Source organism: Pelophylax lessonae (genome assembly GCF_965119305.1).
Source record: "Pelophylax lessonae genome assembly, chromosome: 4".
NCBI classification, from domain to species: Eukaryota; Metazoa; Chordata; class Amphibia; order Anura; family Ranidae; genus Pelophylax; species Pelophylax lessonae.
Genome location: NC_138771.1, coordinates 152,834,763 through 152,855,461, shown reverse-complemented (window position 1 = coordinate 152,855,461; position 20,699 = coordinate 152,834,763). Strand labels below are relative to the sequence as shown.

The following is a 20,699-nucleotide window of genomic DNA, read 5'->3' as shown; positions in this document are numbered from 1 at the left end:
CAGAATGTATACTGACCACACCCCACGAACATCATTTCCTGCTTGTGTGATTGGCTCACCAATTTTCCCAGAAGTCTGCCTAAGATACAAGTCAGATTTCTGTCATCCCCTGCAAGAAAAATGACATTTTTGGTGAGATACTCCCAATAGGAACACATCTAAAGGGATGCAGACCCAGCAGGTTTCCTAATTAGTGCCCTGCAGCTGCCACAGCTGAAAGATAATTATGAAACCACTCCCATTTGACCCACTCAACACAGAGGAACAAACAATGATATCTTCAGAATAACAAAAGGTAGGAATCTGCAACAAAGTTTGTTACAATCCTTGTAATGTACAGAGATCACCCAGAGGGGAATGTTTTTTTTTCTCAACAAAAGTGGAGTTACGCTTTAATAAAACACCATACCATACATACCTAGACAGTATAGCCACGTTTTTCTGCTGCTTTTTTATCATTGCCTTCTAGGTGTAGTGTTTAGTGTAGCTGTAGTGTTTTGTCATATTCAGTACGGTGTTAGTGCTGTTATCCTGAAATCCTTCTAATTCACCGTGTCTTACATCAGCCGTATTTTCATTTGTCAGAGCTTGGAAGCTTTGCACTGGAGATCAGAACGCTGTGGCCATGCTTCCCTCGGCTGAAATCCTATTATTGACAGTCAGCCTTACTTTCCAAATGACTTCAGGTACAGTATACATATTATATTGCTGGAAGAAGAAAACTAGGAAGGGAGAGCCAATACTCTAATGGAACCAAGTATGACCACAAAACTCATGAACAACATTAACAGATTTATTTTTAAATAGAACAGAAAAAAAAAATAATTATGTGTGATAAGTGAACTCACAGAAAGGGTTTTATTTGTGCAAGAGTATTTTAAAGAGAAGTATGGACTTAAAAAACAAATCATCTATGTGGATGTTACATCTGTCCCTCGCCAGCTCTGCACCAAGAACTGAGTGATCAAACACTGCTGATTCTTCTGTTCTTCCCCTACGCTCTAAATAGAGAGCTGTGACTCTCAGTTGCCGGCTCTCTGCTCTTTCCCTCTAGCGCTCACTGGAGCGCTGGGCTGTGGAGGGGGTGGAAGAAGCTGGCTTAGACCATTGGCGGATTGCTGAGAGGCGGAGCCAGCCACCCACATCCATAGGCCCTGTACCAGCCAGCCACAGGTACTGTACCAGCGAGCCAGCCAGCCACCCACAGGCCCTGTACCAGCCAACCACCCACAGCACCTGTGCCAGCCACCCACCCACCACAGGGTGCCAGACAGCCAGCCGCCCACCACAGGGTGCCAGACAGCCAGCCACCCACAGGCCCTGTACCAGCCAGCCACAGGCCCTGTACCAGCCAGCCACCCAAAGGCCCTGTACCAGCCAGCCACTCACAGCCCCTCTGCCAGTCACCCACCTACTACAGGGTGCAAGCCAGCCACCCACCACAGGGTGCAAGCCAGCCACCCACCACAGGGTGCCAGCCAGCCATCCACCACAGAGGGCCAGCCAGCCACCCACCACAGGGTGCCAGGAAGCCAGTCATTAAGCATTAAACAAAAATTAACATGTTCAGTACCGGATTTGTGTCAAAAATTGTCTTTATTTTTCAAAGCTTTAAATGTACAAAATATCAGCCCATATCCGCCGATACCGATATGTTGTGACCAAAATATCGGTATCGGTATCAGCCCTGAAAAAACCATATCGGTCTATCCCTACTAAATGCCTTCTCTTATCAGCAGTATATAGCATTCTTGTGACTTCTATCAGTGTCTGGTTAAAGCTTGTAGGAGGAGTTTTCATACTGCACTGGCTGTCCTATCAGGCTGCAGAACACCCGACCCTCTGTCTGGACAGTGCTGATTGGCCCTGTGCTGATCACATGCACTCTCCCAAGAAAAAAAACCCTCTCTAGCAATACACACCAAACTGAGCATGTGCAGTCTGACTCCAAAGGGTTTAGTAACATTTTAAGTGCCAATCTATCCAAACATGATATTTTAGTTAAGCTGAAGCTTGTAGAGCTGGGTCAGTTCCTGATATGTCTGAGTTAGGCATGATTCTGCCTATCTTTGCATAATCTCCCAACTTTTCCCAACTCAACCCTTGAGTTAGACACGATTCTGGCAGTCTTTACACATTCCAGTTTTTCCTGTTCCCTTCTCCATAAGGCTTTGTTCGCACAGGTGTACTTAAAGTGTTACTAAACCCAGGAGCCTGCATTCACAATATCTGGTCTCCCACAGTACACAGAACATGCAAATGCAATTATTTTAGTAAATATAAACTGCTAAATACCTTTTCTCATCAGCAGTATATAGCAGTCTTGTTACTTCTATCAGTATCCAGCCAAGCACTTAGCTAAAGCTTTTAGGAGAAGTTTTTATTCTCCTCTGACTGTCCTATGAGGCTGCATGACCCCTTTACCATTGTCTGGACAGTGCTGATTGGCCCTGTGCTGATCACATGCACCCTCCCAAAAAAAACAAAAAAAAAAATTCTCTAGCAATACACACCAAACTGAGCATGCGCAGAGTGCCTCCTAGGACTCTGTTCTATCAGCAGATAAATTGTGGACACTAAAAGAAGGGAAGGATCAGATAAGACAGGATCAAACAGCCTTTTTACACAATACGGAAAATTAACCCCTTAGGTTCCACAGTGAGTATAACAAGCATGCTTTACTGTTTATACAGACTGATTTTACTGTTGTGGGTTTAATAACACTTTAAGCTTACACTCGTGCAAAGAACCAATTTTGCCCACACAGGATGCAAAGGGGAACCACTGGGATGCAGCGGCTGCATGGGCACAGTTTCTGTTTCCAATTTTACATACATGTGGTTGCCAGTCCCCAAACACAAACACTGTGAGTTTAGGGACAACTACCCACATGGATGTCAAATAGACTGCAACGGCTGTGTCCATGTAGCCGCTACATCCCAATTAATATGAATGATACTGCCTGCACGTGGATGCACAGAGCACCTATGCATCCCTTGCGAGCAAAGACAGTCCTTTTGGGTATACACTTAGGTATGCCTATGAAAAATTAGGTCTACTACAAAAAAAAAATAGTACAAAATCCAACAGCGACCCTCAAATGGGCAACAGTAGATGTGCAGACCTAAGAACTCAAGCACATATATCTCACCAATAAGGTCCCTGGGAGAAATAAAACATTTTTATAACAATGTAGGATGTACAGTGGTGGCTGAGTGGTTGGTAGGCTTCTTTTGCAGTACTAGGGTTCTGGGTTTAGTTTACACCACTAACTAACAATAACTGCATGGATCTTTTATGTAAGCTTTTGACCAAGCAGTAGTGTGCATAGTTTGTGTGCTTTGATAACTATTATAGGGACATTAGATTGTAAGCTCCTACAGGTTAGCTGTTTAGGTAATGCAGACACTGCATAATTTATCAAAGCTATATAAAGAAGATATATTATATTTGTTTTCCATTTACATATTACATGTCAGCATAATCCATGGAAGAGAAATATAAATCCGCGCTTAGTGTACAGTAGGGACATTAAAAATGAAGGAGGTGGGTGACGCTACCAAAGATGTAAGTAGGAAAGGATGAAAAATCCTTGGAATTAGTATATCTTGGGTCAGATAAACCTTATGTGAGGTAGATATGTACACTCTAAACCATTAAAAAACTACACACTATGTACATATACAGTAAATATATAAATAAAGGCAAATAAGTGACTTTTAATGTGATTTGAATGAGTGCAAAAAATTGCTAAAGTGACTGGGGGATTTGAAGAATCAATCAAGTGCGATAAAGCTGAAGGTGCATATTTAAAGTGCTGACGTGCTTAAATAGATAAATTAATTCTAGAAAGGTCACTGAGAATGTGCAAGTGGATGATAAATTAACTTAATATCCACACTAAGGTGACAATAAATAAATGATGTGATATATTTCAATGAAATGCGATATCAAAATCACAAAATAAAGGAAACAGTAAAAAATAAATAAAAATAAAAATGTGAAGCATATGATTACTAAAACAAAATTCAGTTCAAATCGCACCACTAAAAATTCCAGTGCTGGGTAATCTTTAATATTAAATAATAGTCCCAAATCGCATTAACAAAAGTGCTTCAGTGCAAATATTGATGGTGCAACTTCACAGCAAGGGTGATCTATACGTCTCCAGTGCTTCTTTAAGTGTGGCCGGTGTGGTGGGTCAGGGTGCTCCCCACTCTCCCAGGACCGCACTTACCAGATGTAGGCACCCCTACAGGGGTAATGGGCCTGTATAAAAATGGCTCCAATATCCTTCCCTGGTGGTTAAGCGGTTCCTCTGGTACCAATGGCCTCAATAAGAGTCCTATCAGGTGGATATAGACAGTACTGGGGATCGTGTACTGTGTATTCTCAAAAGCTCAGGTGTGGTCCGGGTAACATATGAGGAGAAAAAACTTGTATAGTGCAGTACTGTATTTAAAAACTTCCAAGTTTAATAAAGTATGTACTCACATTTACAATGTAAAAATCGGGCATTCAGATCAAATACAAGCTGGGAGACCGGCCGCTCTGTAGGACTTCCGGAACTCTATGCATTCCACCGCGACCTGGAAGTGCGTTCCAAAAGGGCGGAAGTGATGCAGTGAAGCTCTACGCGTTTCGTCATCAAGACGTCATCAGAAGTCATGTCAGACCTTTGTAAAATAAAGTGTCAGACTTTATATGTATGACTTTGCATGACTCTAGAATTTTCATATTCTAACTCTCTGTACCTTTCTTGCGTTCAGGAGATCAGTGCTCTAGTGGTAATAACATCTTCACAGAGATCCTAGAAAACAGTCCTAATGGGACATTTGTGGCTAACCTTAGCATGTTCGGGGACCCAGTGACCAGCACAGTAAAGCTCTGTCTCAGTGGTACAGATGCGGACTGGTTTTACTTGGATGGGAAGAACGTCTGGCTCAATGTGTCATCAGGAAAAACTCTAGACCGAGAGGTATGATATTGCTAACTAAGACATACTTCAATAGTATAGACTCATGATCAATTGCCCTCTTAAAGGGTAACTCCACTTTCGTTGAGAGAAAATTATTAAATTAAAAAAATAATATAGCATATACAATTGCGACACAAGTCATATTGTAATTGAAGGTTATTAAAAAAGACCTTCCCTTTTCAATCTGCAGGGCTGTAATTGTCTGTAAAGTAGAATGCAATATGGCTACCTAGGGGTGTTCTATACACAGATGGTGTACAGGACACCCCCCAGGTATGTCATTTCCTGCTAGTGTGATTGGCTTACTGTTTTTCCCAGAAGTCTGCACTGAGATACAAATTGATTTTAAGCATTCCCTGCAACAAAAATGTCATTTTGGTAAGATACTCCCAGAGGGAAATCACATCTAAAGGGATACAGACCATAGATGTGCGCATGTTCTGCATTAGGGTGTGCACCCCAAAGCTCAAACACACATGCCTTTCTTTGCAGCCTCAGCTGCATGGGACAGTGAATGAATAGGAAGTGCTCCATGCTAAAAGGCTTCCTGTTCATTCACAAACCGAAGCATAGTAAACACAGTTTACTATGCTTCAGTTGTGAATAAACACAAAGAAAGAGTGTGTTCACTGTGTTCATTTAGAAAAGGTAGGGGCCAGTAAATTACATATTTACTAGCCCCTTTCCCCTCTCTCCATCCTAAAACATCCTCTGCAGCAGCTGGGGGGGAGAAAAGGTAAGCCAGCAGCACTGCGGGGTGGGGGGGAGCCCGGGCAGTAGGGGGAATTGGCACCACACATATTGATCAGGGTGTGCCTAGGCACACCTGGTGCATCACCGGCGCACACCTATGATGCAGACCCTGCCACTTTCCTCATTAGAGCCCCACAGGTGCAGCAGCTGATTGATAATTACAAAAGCACTCCCATACAGATTAATTAAGCACATGGACACAGACAAACAAACAGCTATTTCTCAAGAATAACAAAATTCAGGAATCTGCAATGTATATCACCCAGAGTAGAATATTTTTTTCTCAACAAAAGTGGAGTTACTCTTTAAATGTGTTGCTCTTTAAACATCATAGTATGAATGAGGCTATTTAACTTTATCGTTCATTTTGTTTCAGGCACTAAATTCCTCAGTTCTCCTAGTTACTTTATCCTGCTCTGAAGAAGGATATGCTACGGTAACATACTTCTATAATATTATATATGTTATATATATATATTATATATGTTCTACAGAACTCTAAGGATGGGTCCCGGATGGACACTATATTTTGCCTATATTTGGGTTGTGGCCCTTTTAGGGGGATGACTGGTTGCAGTTGGTGTACTCAAAGGTTTTTATCCATGCAGAGTGAGGGGTTCTGGGGTAGTCTGGTCAGAGAGGAGAGGAATGATTTACCATTTTTTGGATTTGTAAAACCTCATTTGGGACCTGGAATTTGGGGGCTCGGAGAGCTTTTTGGGTGGGAAAGAGCTTCCAACCCCGACTACAGGGAATCTGTTCCTGAAATAATTAACCTACTTCCAGAAAGAGGCCCTTAAATACAGGAATCTCCTAGAGCAGAGAAAAATGCATTAGGCTTCATGCACACAGGGTCTCTTTAGCCCCTCTGAATGTCAGAACCCCTGGAAGGAGAAAGCTGCTCAAAGGCTCTGTATTGCACAGGCATTTAGGTGCGTCTAGTGTTTGAGCATTAATGCATTCCATTGGCCTGAATATTAATTTATTCTGGCCATTGAAATGCATTATTGCTTAAGCACTTGATGTGTTTACACACGTTTAAGCATGTCCAGCGTTTTTTCAGCTCTTTAGCTCCTCTCCTGAACACGCTTTTGGTGGGCAGTTTTTTCAGTCTGTAAATGCTCCTCTTCTAATATGTCTGTAAATGCCTTTGTGTGCATGGACACATACAGTGCACCTGGAAATTATTGGCAGTGCTTCACTTTTTCCACATTTTGTTATGTTACAGCCTTATTCCAAAATGGATTAAATTCATAATTTTCCTCAAAATTCTACACACAATACCCCATAATGACAATGTGAAAGAAGTTTGTTTGAAATCTTTGCAAATTTATTAAAAATACAAACTAAAAAAAAATCACATGCACATAAGTATTCACAGCCTTTGCTCAATACTTTGTTGAAGCACCTTTGGCACCAATTACAGCCTCAAGTTTTTTTGAGTGTGATGCTACAAGCTTGGCACACCCATTTTTGGGCAGTTTCTCTCATTCTTCTTTGCAGGACCTCTCAAGCTCCATCAGGTTAGATGGGGAGCTTCGGTGAATAGCCATTTTCAGATCTCTCCAGAGATGTTTAATCGAGTTCTGGGCTCAGGCTGGGCCACTCAAGGACATTCACAGAGTTTTCCTGTAGTTACTCCTTAGTTATCTTAGCTGTGTGCTTATGGTCGTTCTCCTGTTGGAAGATGAACCTTCGCCCCAGTCTGAGGTCCAGAGCGCTCTGGAGCAGGTTTTCATCAAGGATGTCTGTGTACATTGCTGCATTCATCTTTCCCTCGATCCTGACTAGTCTCCCAGTTCCTGCTGCTAAAAAACATCCCTGCAGCATGATGCTGCCACCACCATGCTTTACTGTAGGGATGATATTGGCCAGGGGATGAGGGGTTCCTGGTTTCCCCCAGACATGACGCTTGTCTTTCAGGCCAAAGAGTTTAAGAGTTTCATTAGACCAGAGAATTGTGTTGCTGTCATGTGCCTTTTACTGAGGAGTGGCTTCCGTCTGGCCACTCTACCATACAGGCCTGATTGGTGGAGTGCTGCAGAGATGGTTATTCTTCTGGAAGGTTCTCCTCCCTCCACAGAGAAACACTGGAGCTCTTTCAGAGTGACCATCAGGTTATTGGTCATCTTCCAGACTAAAGCCCTTTTCCCTGTTCCCTCAGTTTGGCCGGGCAGCCCACTCTAGGAAGAGTCTTGGTGGTTCCAAACTGCTTCCATTTATGGATGATGGAAGCCACTGTGCTCATTGGGACCTTCAGTGTTGCAGAAATTTTTCTGTACCCTTCCCCAGATCTGTGCCTTGATATAATCCTGTCTCAGAGGTCTACAGAAAATTCTTTGGACTTCATGGCTTGGTTTGTGCTCTGACATGCACTGTTACCTGTGGGACCTTATATAGACAAGTGTGTGCCTTTCCAAATCATGTCCAATCAACTGAATTTACCACAGGTGAAACTTCTCGAGGATGATCAGTGGAAACAGGATGCACCTGAGCTCAATTATGAGTGTCATGGCAAAGGCTGTGAATTACTTATGTACATGTGATTTTTATGGTTTTTGGATTTTAATAAATGTGCAAAGATTTCAAACAAACTTCTTTCACATTGTCATTATGAGGTATTGTTTGTAGAATTTTGAGGAAAATAATGAATTTAATCCATTTTGAAAAAAGGCTATAACACAGGCATGTCCAACCTGCGGCCCGGGGGCCACATGCGGCCCAGAACCTCAGGCAATGCGGCCCACTGCCCCCTGACAATTTTTTTTTTTTGCTGGGGAGAAAGGAAGTCAAGTCGGGGGCATGGCCACAGAGGCAGCCTTTGAGGGGATCATCCACTAGTTGTGTTAAATTAGTGCTGGGGGGGTGGGCGCGGCAGCACGGGAAGGGCGCAGCGGCGTTTTATTACTTATATACCTTAACTATAGTATATATTTTAGATGCGGCCCAAGACAATTTCTCTATACTCAATGTGGCCCAGAGAAGCCAAAAGGTTGGACACCCATGCTATAACATAAAATGTGGATAAGGTGAAGCGCTGTGAATACTTTAGGACTGCATGGAGTAGCTTTTACAGGCTAAAAAAACGCCAATGCCTGTAAAAAAATTTTTAACTCTGTGTGCATGAGTCCTAACTGTTGCACTCGGCTGGGAGCTGCTTAAACATGCTCAGACTGGGTAATACTTCCTGTGGGTGTGCTGCTTTTTTCCTATTGTGCTGAAAGTAAGCTGACCTTTATTTTGACGCTTTGCCGAAATTAAGCCATTTTCTGTTGGCTGCTGAAAGCATTGTTTTGTTTGGCTTTGCAGAAATAAAGACCTCCTGTTTGTTTAAAACTGTTTTTCGTGTGGTTCTGGAGCACTACCACTGTTGCTAATAACCCCAAACTTTACAATGAATCTAAATAAATATGCATTTAAATACTGTATATTTGCAGAATACTGGCACCCAGTTAGAAAACATGCTCAAAGTATACCCATTTATTGTGCTGAGTTTGTAATGTTATTATATACAGTCATGTAAGTGCCCATTCACACTACCACAACTTGTCAGGCGACTGGTCAGCCTGACAAGTCGCAGTCTATGCAGTGCTACGGGAACCGTTCTAATAGGAGCGACTCAAGTCGCTCCGAATTAGAAAATAGTTCCTGTACTACTTCGGGGCGACATCGGAGCGACTTGCATTGGCATTCATTATATGAAGTCCGTGCAAGTCGCGCCGAAGTCGCGGTGCACGCGACTTCACAGGTCGCCCCCTAAGTCGTGCCGCGGTAGTGTGAACCGGCACTAAGAGTAGACCTCAAAGAAATTGTTAACTTTTTCAAAATATTCAAACAGGCAAATGATTTATCAACATTTAAAGGGATTGTAAACTCAGAAGGTATTTTATCTTAATCCATTTTATGCATTAGGACAAAAAGCCTTCTGTGTAAAGCAGCCCCCCTAACACTTACCTGAGGTCCCACTCTGTCCAGCGATGTCCACGAGTGTCTCAGCCATCTGAGATTCTCCCTTCTGATGGGCTGAGACAAAGCAGTGGCACCATTGGCTGAGGCTGCTGTCAATCAAAGTCAGCTAGGAAATCAGCAGAGAGAGGGCTGGGGCCGGGGCCCGGGCTCCATGTCTGAATGGACACATGGAGCTGTGACTCGGCTCGGGTCCCCCCATAGCAAGCTGCTTGCTGTGGGGTCACTGAACAGGAGGGAGGGGCCAGGATCACAGAGGAGGGACCCGAGAAGAGGAGGATCCGGGATGCTCTGTGCTAATCCACTGCAACAGAGCAGGTAAGTATAACATTTTTGTTATTTTTATAGGGAAAAAAGGAGACTTTACAATCACTTTAGGTTATTACTTACAGAAAAAAGTGATATATTTAAATAAGAACACAAAAAGCCTGCTCAATTATTTACAAAATTTTGACCATTTCTCCATGTAAAACTCTTTCAGTTGCAAGATTCTTGTCATTTCATTGCATAAACTGCCCATTTAAAAAATCTCCCCATAACCCTTAATTTCTTACTTTTTGGCCCTTCATTGGTGGGTTTGCTAGTGTGCTTCACATCATTAGGATGCTGAAAGACTAATTTCCGGTTCAGCTTCAACTTTTGGAAAGGTGGCCTCACATTCTCATCAAGCACACTTTATTAAGATGCAGAATGTATAGCTGACTCAATATTTGAAGCTGCTGAAGCCCTTAAAGTGGAGTTCCACCCATTTTTGGAACTTTAGATCTTTGTAATCCCCTTTAAAATGGCTTTTACCAATGGAAACTTTTTTTTTTTTTTTTTTGCTAGTAAATACCTTAATTTTGGCTTTATTCCCCCTCTCCTCACTTCCTGGTCCGATCGGCGATGACGTCATTCGGCGATCCGCAGTGTCTGCTGGGATGTATTCTACTTGCAGTAGCTGTATCTGTACTGAGCCGTGCCTGCCCCGCCTCCGCCCCGCCTCCTCTCATTGAATTGCATTGTATGAATGTATTAAGGCTGTTCTCTGCCCAGCCTCCGCCCCGCCTCCTCTCATTGAGTTGTATTGAGAGGAGGCGGGGCGGAGGCTGGGCAGAGAACAGCCTTAATACATTCATACAATGCAATTCAATGAGAGGAGGCGGGGCGGAGGCTGGGCAGAGAACGGCCTTAATACATTCATACAATGCAATTCAATGAGAGGAGGCGGGGCGGAGGCTGGGCAGAGAACAGCCTTAATACATTCATACAATGCAATTCAATGAGAGGAGGCGGGGCGGAGGCGGGGCAGGCACGGCTCAGTACAGATACAGCTACTGCAAGTAGAATACATCCCAGCAGACACTGCGGATCGCCGAATGACGTCATCGCCGATCGGACCAGGAAGTGAGGAGAGGGGGAATAAAGCCAAAATTAAGGTATTTACTAGCAAAAAAAAAAAAAAAAAAGTTTCCATTGGTAAAAGCCATTTTAAAGGGGATTACAAAGATCTATGTATTCCAACCTATTAAAAATGGGTGGAACTCCGCTTTAAGCAGTAAAGCTATCCACAACCATAACATTTTCACCACCATGCTTCACAGTTGGTATGATGGTCTCCTGAAGTATTGTCTTTGGTGTGTAGCAAGCATGTCTAATGGTACTGTGACCAAACAACTTTTTTTTTTTTTGATCAGTCTTCAGTAAATTGTTCCAGAAGGCCTGGTATTTCCCTATATGTTCAATAGCAAACTGTAATCTTGTTCTAATATTTTTTTGGGCAGAAAAGGCTTTTTCCTAACACACCTATCATGCAGGTTGAAATGTTGCAATCTCTTTCTAATTGTAGACAAATACACGTTGACACAGAACTGTTACAAGAGTTATTCTGATCACCTCAAAATACATTTGGGAGTCTTGGGGTCATCTTTTAGCATCATACAATTAGCTCTTGGGTTGAGTTTGCTGGGCTAATCAGTCCTGGAAAATTAGCAGTTGTATGTCTTCACAATTTGCAGATTATTTTCTTTAAAGTGGAATGATTAATTTCAAATCATTTGGCAATCTTTTTAAATCCCTTGCCAGACTCATAGGCATTCACAGTGTTGCTTCTGAGGGTCTTAGAAAGGTCTAATTATTTTGCCTTGAAGCCACATGTACCCACAACCCCTGTATATGTGCAGATGTGAGGTGAGAATGCCCCCCCTACTTATTATTGGCTGTCCACAGTAATAGCTTCCTGGTGGGATAGATCAGGTTATTCACCGCGTGTCTGAACACACCTGAGCTCACCCCCACCCACTAAGAGGGTTCTAACTATTGGCACCTAATCTGGAATATTAGATTCAAATTTCAGTGGCGGTAAAAGTAGAGGTGTACTTACTTTTCTATATGACAATATCTACGCTTAATGGGGATTTAGAGACACTAATTTCCTATCAGGTCCATCCCTGTGTGATTGACAGCAGACAGATCCATAGCTATTTGAAAGCCTGCTATTGGTTATATCATCTGTCCACTACCTGCTGTTAATCAAAAAGTGAGTGTATCTGATAGGGATTAGGGAACTAATCCCCATCAGCTTTGACAGCTGTAAGTGTCAGCCTTGAAAGGAGCCTTTCAACTTCCTTGACACATATAAAACCCATTTACATTCTAGTATTTGTAGCAAGGAATGTTTCACAATGCTTTTTTTTATATTTTTTTAAATCAAAGATGACATATATAAAAAAAGATTATATTTGGCCCAAGGCAGTAAGAAACCAATGCTATAAAGGTATAAAAATGTCAGTGTCTATGACAGATTCATGTACCTGAAGGATACAGATACATGAGTTTGAGACATCCAGGGAGTGGCATTGAGGCCATTGTGCCCCTACAGCAAAAAGTGACCAATAGTTTTATCAGCATCATATATGTAGCACCACCCCCGCAGGAGCTGCTGATTATATTATTGGGTCTACACCCTGCCTAACAACCCAATCAAATTGGCTCGATCCCTCCTCAGGCACAACTGACCCAGAATAGGACTGGACTATCAAATAGATACACAGGTTGGAATACAATACTTCACTATGCAACAATACCTTGTTACCTTCTTGAATAGTAGTCCTTCTGGGTGACACAATGGAACAACGCACAAGATTGTAATTAACCAAACTTAGTTTACTATGTATCAAATTGAATAGGGGAGATACAATACAATACAATACAAGTCCATAAAAGGTTATTTAAAACAGCTTTAAAAAGGTAAAAGAATGCCCCCACACTCCTCCTGCATTAAGGCTAGACACAGTACCAGGTAGGTGGGCCTATCTGAGTCCCTCCCCCAGAGTTCTCTTCTTTCTTGTTGATCTTCGCTAGCAAGGTTATTGAATAGAGCTCATTTGTAATCCAGATTAGGAATAAAGATCAAGAGAGAAAAAACAACGAGCTGTTAGTTGTCACCGCAGGGTGTCTGCGTAACTGAGCAATAACTTCTGCGAGAGAGATAAGCCTCTGGCGACTCCTTTACAGACCTTATTGTTTGTCTATGAGTCTCCTGAGAGAGTATGGTGATAAACCCCGGGGTTTTATCACCTCCTGCTGCGCTACCGCTATCTGTAGATAAAACTGTCTCTTCAGCAGATAAAGTCAGTTATTGGGCATGTGCCCTCTCACCAACAGAAGTTTCTCCTTCGCGCGCTTCCACTGCGGTCTCAGTCCTTTGGCTATATGCCAGCCGCGCGGGGTCCTTCTGGCGGATGACTTCCGGTCTCGGCAAACAGCAGTATGACCTCCAGGAATGTGCCTCGTGCTTGAGATGGGACGGTTCCACGTCGTCCCTCCAGGCTAAAAGGCTCTGGCCCAATATCCAGTGTCAGTCCTTCACTCTCGCTCGCTGGTTCCTCAGAGTCCAGCGCAGAAAAGCCCCCCCCCTTCGCGCGCTTCTCTCTTCCTTTAAATAACCTCCCCCATAGTGCCGTGCGGTGCAGCCGTGCACCCTGGATCTTGCAAAGCAGCCTGGGAGATGTAGTTTCTTCATCTTGTGAAAAGGAAGTCACAGCCCGGGAAATTCCATGCAGCTACCACTAGAGGGAGCCTAGTTCCTGGATCTTGCAAAGCAGCCTGGGAGATGTAGTTTCTTCATCTTGTGAAAAGGAAGTCACAGCCCGGGAAATTCCATGCAGCTACCACTAGAGGGAGCCTAGTTCCTGGATCTTACAAAGCAGCCTGGGAGATGTAGTTTCTTCATCTTGTGAAAAGGAAGTCACAGCCCGGGAAATTCCATGCAGCTACCACTAGAGGGAGCCTAGTTCCTTCCCACATATCAAACAGTGTCTTTAGGCATGTTTAACCCCGCTACACACTCCCCCCACTTGAGAAACTTTGGTCCCCAAAGAGGTCAACAGTATGTACCCTAGTGCATAGGTTGGCATTATACAACAAAAACATTAACATTTTGCTGAAATAAGTCAATCTGAATACATCCAACTTTGTATTCTAATAGCAGTGCAACAGTAAAACGATAAAGTGCAATTAATAAACAAATAAGTGATTTCTACAGTGTTAATATAGTGCTGATTTCTAGTGCTTTTATATAGTGCTCCTTTAAAAAGCACATGTGCCTTTGCAATTTCTTAAACACTTACATCTTAAAGTTTGTGTTGAAAAAAAAACATCAAAAGGTGAGAAAGAGAAAAAAACATATAGTGAGGTCAGAGCAACAAAATGTGCGCAAACATTAACTCACAAAGTAAACCAAATTGTGAACATCAAAAACTGTGCTTATTATAATGGCCAAACCCAATATCCTTATGTACAAACTTAAATGCAAACGTTTTCTACTTCAATACTTTGTTCTCATGATCTCTCACAGACCCCCCAAAACTTGGGTGGCTTGTACAGTTGTGCCTGGGGGTGAGCTAGGGTTGTCCCCCACCAAATCTACAGTGGAGGAACTAGGCTGGTCAGGAGATCTTTTGGAGGTAAAAACAGCTTCTTCCGAACATTCACCCAATTGATCATAGGTCAGTCTCTTAGGTGGGTGAATGACTCTCCTTTCCCTCTGTTCCCGTGGAGGCATGCTCTCAGAGGTGCTAGGATCAGGCACTTCTGAGGATTCTTCAATGTCCCCCTCCTCATGTTCCAACACAGAGGAACCTGATGGTTCAAGAGAGGTCAGTTCTTCTTCAGAGAAGGGTGCAACCTCCTCCTCAGGATCTTCATCCTCAGCTGCTTCTTCTGGAAGCATATGAAAGGGTATGAATTCAGGGGCTTCTGCCCGAAGGGCTCCTCTATCAGCCAAGTCAGATGAAGACAGGGAGGCAGGTGTGGGTTCTGGCAACTGAGATGACCACAACCAGTCGGGTACCTCCTCTTCATCTTCCAAATCTTCAGATGGAGAACTTCCCTCTCCCTCATCTGGGAGCGTCGTCTGAGATCTGGTAACTGGTCTGGACCGGCGAGAAGTCGAAGGGGCCTCTGACAAGTCTTCCACAGGGGGCATACGAACCGCTTCAGAGAGAGGCAGCAAATGGTTCCGATGCCAAGCCTTCAATGGACCCACACTTCCTTCAGGCCGAATTTGGTACACAGGAAGGTTTGGCAGTTGCTTGCAGATAACATAAGGTTGGGACTTCCAGCGGTCTGCCAACTTGTGTTTTCCCGGGACACCCAAGTTTCTCAACAAAACCCTGTCCCCTGGTTGCAGGTCATGGATCCGAACTTTTAGGTCGAAATTTTTTTTATTCCGCAGTCCACGTTGATCAGATGTGGCCTGAGCCTTGTCATAGGCCGCTTTCAGACTCTTCCGCAGTCGGTCCACATATCCTCTATGCGATGCTGAAGAGGTATGATCAGGCGAAATGCCAAAGGCCAAATCCACTGGCAACCGAGCCTCCCTTCCAAACATCAGCCGATAAGGGGAATATCCAGTAGCATCACTGACAGTGCTGTTGTAGGCATGCACAATGGCAGCTACGTGCTTGCCCCAATGCTGTTTCTTCTCTGAGCTCAAAGTCCCCAACATATCCAAAAGAGTCCTGTTAAATCGTTCAGGCTGGGCATCCCCCTGTGGATGGTAGGGAGTGGTTCTAGTCTTTTGAATGCCTAACATATCTAACAGTCTCTTGATCAGTCTGCTTTCAAAGTCCCTTCCCTGATCAGAATGGAGGCGTTGTGGTAACCCATAATGTACAAAGAACTTCTCTACAAGAACTTTGGCTACCGTTGAGGCCTTCTGATCCCTTGTTGGGAATGCTTGAGCATATCTGGTAAAATGGTCTGTTACCACAAGGACATTCCCCTGGCCACTCAGATCAGGCTCTAAGCAAAGGAAATCAATGCACACCAGCTCCATGGGTCCCTGACTTTGTAGATGGCCCATTGGGGCTGCTTGACGTGGCAGAGTCTTCCTCTGTATACACCGGACACAAGAATGACAGTATCCTTCAACTTCGGCCCTCATACAAGGCCAGTAGAACCTGTCCCTGACAAGCTGAAAGGTTCTTTCGGGCCCCAGATGGCCATGATTATCATGAAGAGCGGCCAGAACTCCCTCTCTGTATTTAGCTGGTAAGAACAGTTGCCACTTCTCCTCCAGATCTTCAGATGGACCTCTCCGGTAGGCCACTCCTTCTCTGATCTGTAACCGGGTCCACTCTCTATGCAACAGACGGGCCCCCTGAGGGGAGTCAGTTAGAAGCAACTCAGGGCTCTGGATCTCCAGGGCTTCCAAGAGAAGTTTTCCCAAAGGGTCTTCCAACTGCTCCTTCCGCAAGTCCCTTTTGGACAGCCGGGGCAAACCCTCCCCTTCAACTTGGGTCACCTGGCAGTAGCATTTGGGTACTCCGATAGCCGAAACCCCAATCTCTTCTGCTCTTGACCCTCCTCGGGATCGAAATTCAGTTCCCTGATATAGGGCACGCACCCCTTCTGGAGCCAAATGAGTCCATTCTTCCGCAGGTTCCTGTGGAACATGCAACCTTCTGGATAGGGCATCTGCATCCCTATTTCCGATTCCTGGCCGATACTTCAGGCTAAAATTGAAGCTAGAGAGGGCAGCCAACCATCGATGTCCTGTTGCATCCAGCTTGGCCGTAGTCAACAGATAGGTGAGGGGATTATTATCTGTCTTGACAATGAATTCAGCTCCGTACAGGTAGTCTTTCAATTTGTCAACCACTGCCCACTTCAAGGCCAAGAATTCAAGTTTGTGAGTAGGATAATTCCTTTCAGCAGGCAGTAGGCTTCTGCTCACATAGGCAACAGGTCGCAGATGACCCTCATGCTCCTGATAAAGTACCCCCCCCAGCCCATCTCGGCTGGCATCAACATGCAGTTCATATGGTTTTGTGGGGTCCGCATAGGCCAACACAGGGGCAGTGGTTAGGGTTTCCTTCAGCTGGACAAAGGCCCCTTCGCATTCCGGGGTCCACTGATCCTGGATGGATTCCTTAGCCTTCCGGGGGCCTATGGTGGACTTCGCCGGCTTTACCAACTCAGGGACATCATCTTCTTCATTCTTCAGGAGCTCATTTAGGGGTCGGGCAATCTGGGCGAACCCCTCCACAAACCTCCTGTAATAGGAGCAAAAGCCCAAGAATGACCGGAGTTCGGTCACATTTGTGGGTCTCGGCCAGGAAGCAACAGCATCCAGCTTGTCCGGGTCAGTGGCCACCCCTTCTTCAGACACGATATGGCCCAGGTAATGGACCGAGGACTGATAGAATTGGCACTTCTCAGGAGAAAGTTTCAGACCTTCTTCATGTAGCCTCTTCAAGACCTTTTCCAACCTCTCCTCATGTTCTTCTAAAGTTCTGCCAAACACGATAACATCATCCAAGTATACCAGTACCTCTATCAAATTCATATCTCCAACGGTCCTCTCCATCAGCCTTTGGAAGGTAGCAGGGGCCCCGGACAACCCCTGAGGCATGCGATTGAACTCAAAGAACCCCACAGGGGTGATGAAGGCTGTTTTCTCCCGATCTTCAGGGTGCATGGGGATCTGATAATACCCACTCTTTAAGTCCATCACACTGAACCACTTCGCCCCTGACAGACTCTGTAGGGCATCTTCGATTCGAGGAGTGGTATACTGGTCTGGGATGGTTCTTCTGTTCAGCGTTCGGTAGTCGATACAAAGCCTCAAAGATCCATTTTTCTTCTGGACTACCACTATCGGGGAAGCATACGGGCTCCTGGATTCTCGGATAATCCCGATCTTTTTGAGCTCTGCCAGCTGTTGACGTAGATCTTCTAAGTCACCTAAGGGGACTCGCCGGACTCTCTCCCTGAAAGGCTTGTCCTCACTCAGGCGGATCTTATGAGTGGCGCTCCTGGCACATCCCACGTCAAACTCGTCCTTAGAGAATATTTCCCTACATCGAGCAAGTTGTGCCTTGGCCCTCTTCACCCATTCCGGCGGGAGGGCAGCGTTTCCAGAGCAAAGCTCCTCTATAACCGCTTCACCCTGTTCCTTTTCTTTGAAATCAATGGGGGCAACTGGGGTAGCCGGGTTGACTTGGCCCAGGAGCACTCTAGCCGGTACCTTCACTGGTGTAATAGAGGTGTTTCTGACACTCACTAAAACCCTTCCACGGTTTTCCTGTAACACCTTCAAAGGGATCACCTCAGGGATCACTTCTATCCCTCTCTGTCTCTCCTTTTGACCTGATTCAAAGATGATGAAGGGACCCGGCTGTTGCCATGTGAGTTTAACAGAAGCCTTAAAACAGGCCACCTCTCCTGGCTGTAAGACCTTTTCTGCTCTATCCAGCTTCCAGAGTCGTCCAACTCCTTCTGCGGGGGTCTCTTGCTCCAACACTAATCGTTGGTAGGCCTGCCGTAGCATGGGATGGATCCTTGGCGCCTGAGCATCTTGTCCCTGGACCAGTTGTATCAGAAGGCGCCTTACCAGGTCAGTGTTTGTTCCTACGATGAGAGAGCTTTTGTTGGCCCCTGGTGGACGAGGACAGACCACCGCTAAGGTGTCGAAGGTTTCCGCTTCACCAGCCACTGATGGATCAAAGGTCAACTTGATTGGCAGATACCCGTCATAGGGAAACTTTTGGGTCCCAATACCCCATATCTCCAGATCTTCCAACTTCTGCAAAGGTAGATGGGTAAGATATTTATCATAGAAGTCTCTATACAAAAGAGTCACCTGGGCCCCTGTGTCAAGGAGGGCTCTTGTGTAAATTCCTTCCACCTGAACCGAGACCACTGGGGAGGGCCCGACCAAGTTAGTTGGGAATTCTCTTGATGTAGCCTGGTTGTCTGATTCAGTTCTCTGTACCCTGGCCCTCTTCTCCTTTTTCTTCCTTGATCTGGGCCCCCGCTGAACCCGGTGTGCATTGACCTTCCTTCCCTCAGTAACCCGGAGTCTAGAACTGGGGGTATTATATTTGGGTCTGACCCCCTGACTCAGTTTCCCTGATCCTGCACCACTTCTGGAGTCCCTTAAGACTGGCGGACACCCGGTTGACTCCTTCACCGGTGTCCTCTGAAGTTTCCCGCTGGCTCGCGAGGTTTCGCGGCAGCATTTCCTGAGCTGGGACATACCCTTCTAACATGCCCAACTCCCCCGCAGTTGAAACAAGTTAACAATCTTGCAGGCCGTGGCTCTGGATCTGTGCTGAGACTAACAGGTTCATCTGGCCTCTCCGATATACTCCCCTTGGGTAGAGTGGATACCTGACCAGTCAGGATGGACACCATTTCTATCAACTGAGACACTTGGGTCTTTAGGAGTTCAACTTGAGAGTCACCCTCTTCCACACTTATCACTCCAACCCGGGCAGTTGAGTCAAACTGCCGACTTTTCTTCTTGTTGTCCAACATAACCTCTTCCTCTCTGACCATTCGAATCAGATCGGGGTATTCTAGAATGCCGCCATCTCGACGAGTTCGTAACAGTATGGCAATGGGATCTAAAGGTTGAGCCCCTTTCAGAACCTGTCGTGCACGAGTCTCATCTATTTTCCGGTGGTCTATTCCTTTCTTTAACAGAATCTGGTGGATAATCCTATCCAGACGTTTAATGAATTCGGACAACTTCTCCCCCTCTTCTTGATAACAGTGGTCCAACTGGTAGAGAAGTTCAGCCGCGTTCTCCGTCCGACCAAACACATCTTGCAGAATGTCCAAATAATCCTGTGCAGTGCAGTTCTTCTTGCTAAGCTTTAGATTACGTACGGCCTCTAATGCAGGTCCCCTTAAACTCTCTGTGATTCTCTGCTTCTTGTGCTGTTCTGGTACCTCCCATTCCTCCAAAGCCTGAGTGGCGGTATCTAACCACTCTTCGAACCCATCTTCTGCTGAAGGCACAGGCTGTTTCCCAGAGAATGTCCGGAGCTTCCTATATCCAGTCATCAAATAGCTCGAGGAGTCCCTACTACATTTTGCCACAATCTCCCCAAGAACAGCACACAGTTCTGAGCTAAAAGTCGACAAAGGTGATGACTCAGGATGCCCTTCTTGGACACCTTTTTCTTGGCTGGATACCCCAGGGGTGGTGGATGAGGGACCCGCAATAGGAACTCCTGGATGTATCAGGAAAAGTTCTGTTTGGTCAGTAGTTTTTACACTGTTTCCGTTGAAATAATCAGGGACCCCCTTCCTCCACTCACACAGTGCATACGTGTGTGGGACAGTGGTGTCAGTTTTCATGTCAATCACCCAAAATTTCCTGTCTGTGGATAGTGCCCTCAAAACAGGGAGGAGCTTTTCTTCAGTCCAGGCTTCTCCCTTGATTTCAACCACCAGGCCATTTTCCACTATGACATTCTCTTCCTTGCACCACTCAGCAGCAGCGACAGGATCCATTTCTGCGTGGGAGGGGATTCTATGGCTGAGAGGGTTGTATTGCAGGACTGTAGAAATCCCGGACGAGCCCCCACGTGTAGCACCACCCCCGCAGGAGCTGCTGATTATATTATTGGGTCTACACCCTGCCTAACAACCCAATCAAATTGGCTCGATCCCTCCTCAGGCACAACTGACCCAGAATAGGACTGGACTATCAAATAGATACACAGGT

General features: G+C 45.2%; 1 protein-coding gene across 1 annotated transcript in view; it reads left to right on the top strand.

Moving 5' to 3' along the window:
* Positions 1–588: 588 nt before the first annotated feature.
* The window catches only part of LOC309554453 (cadherin-related family member 5-like), an 86,159-nt gene continuing 66,048 nt past the window's right edge, over positions 589–20,699 (top strand). Inside the window, exons 1-3 of the mRNA XM_082256190.1 lie at positions 589–686; positions 4,770–4,978; positions 6,108–6,167. Of these exons, the coding sequence (XP_082112316.1) occupies positions 626–686; positions 4,770–4,978; positions 6,108–6,167 (330 nt within the window). The 5' untranslated portion in view covers positions 589–625. The remainder of the gene's footprint in view (positions 687–4,769; positions 4,979–6,107; positions 6,168–20,699) is intronic.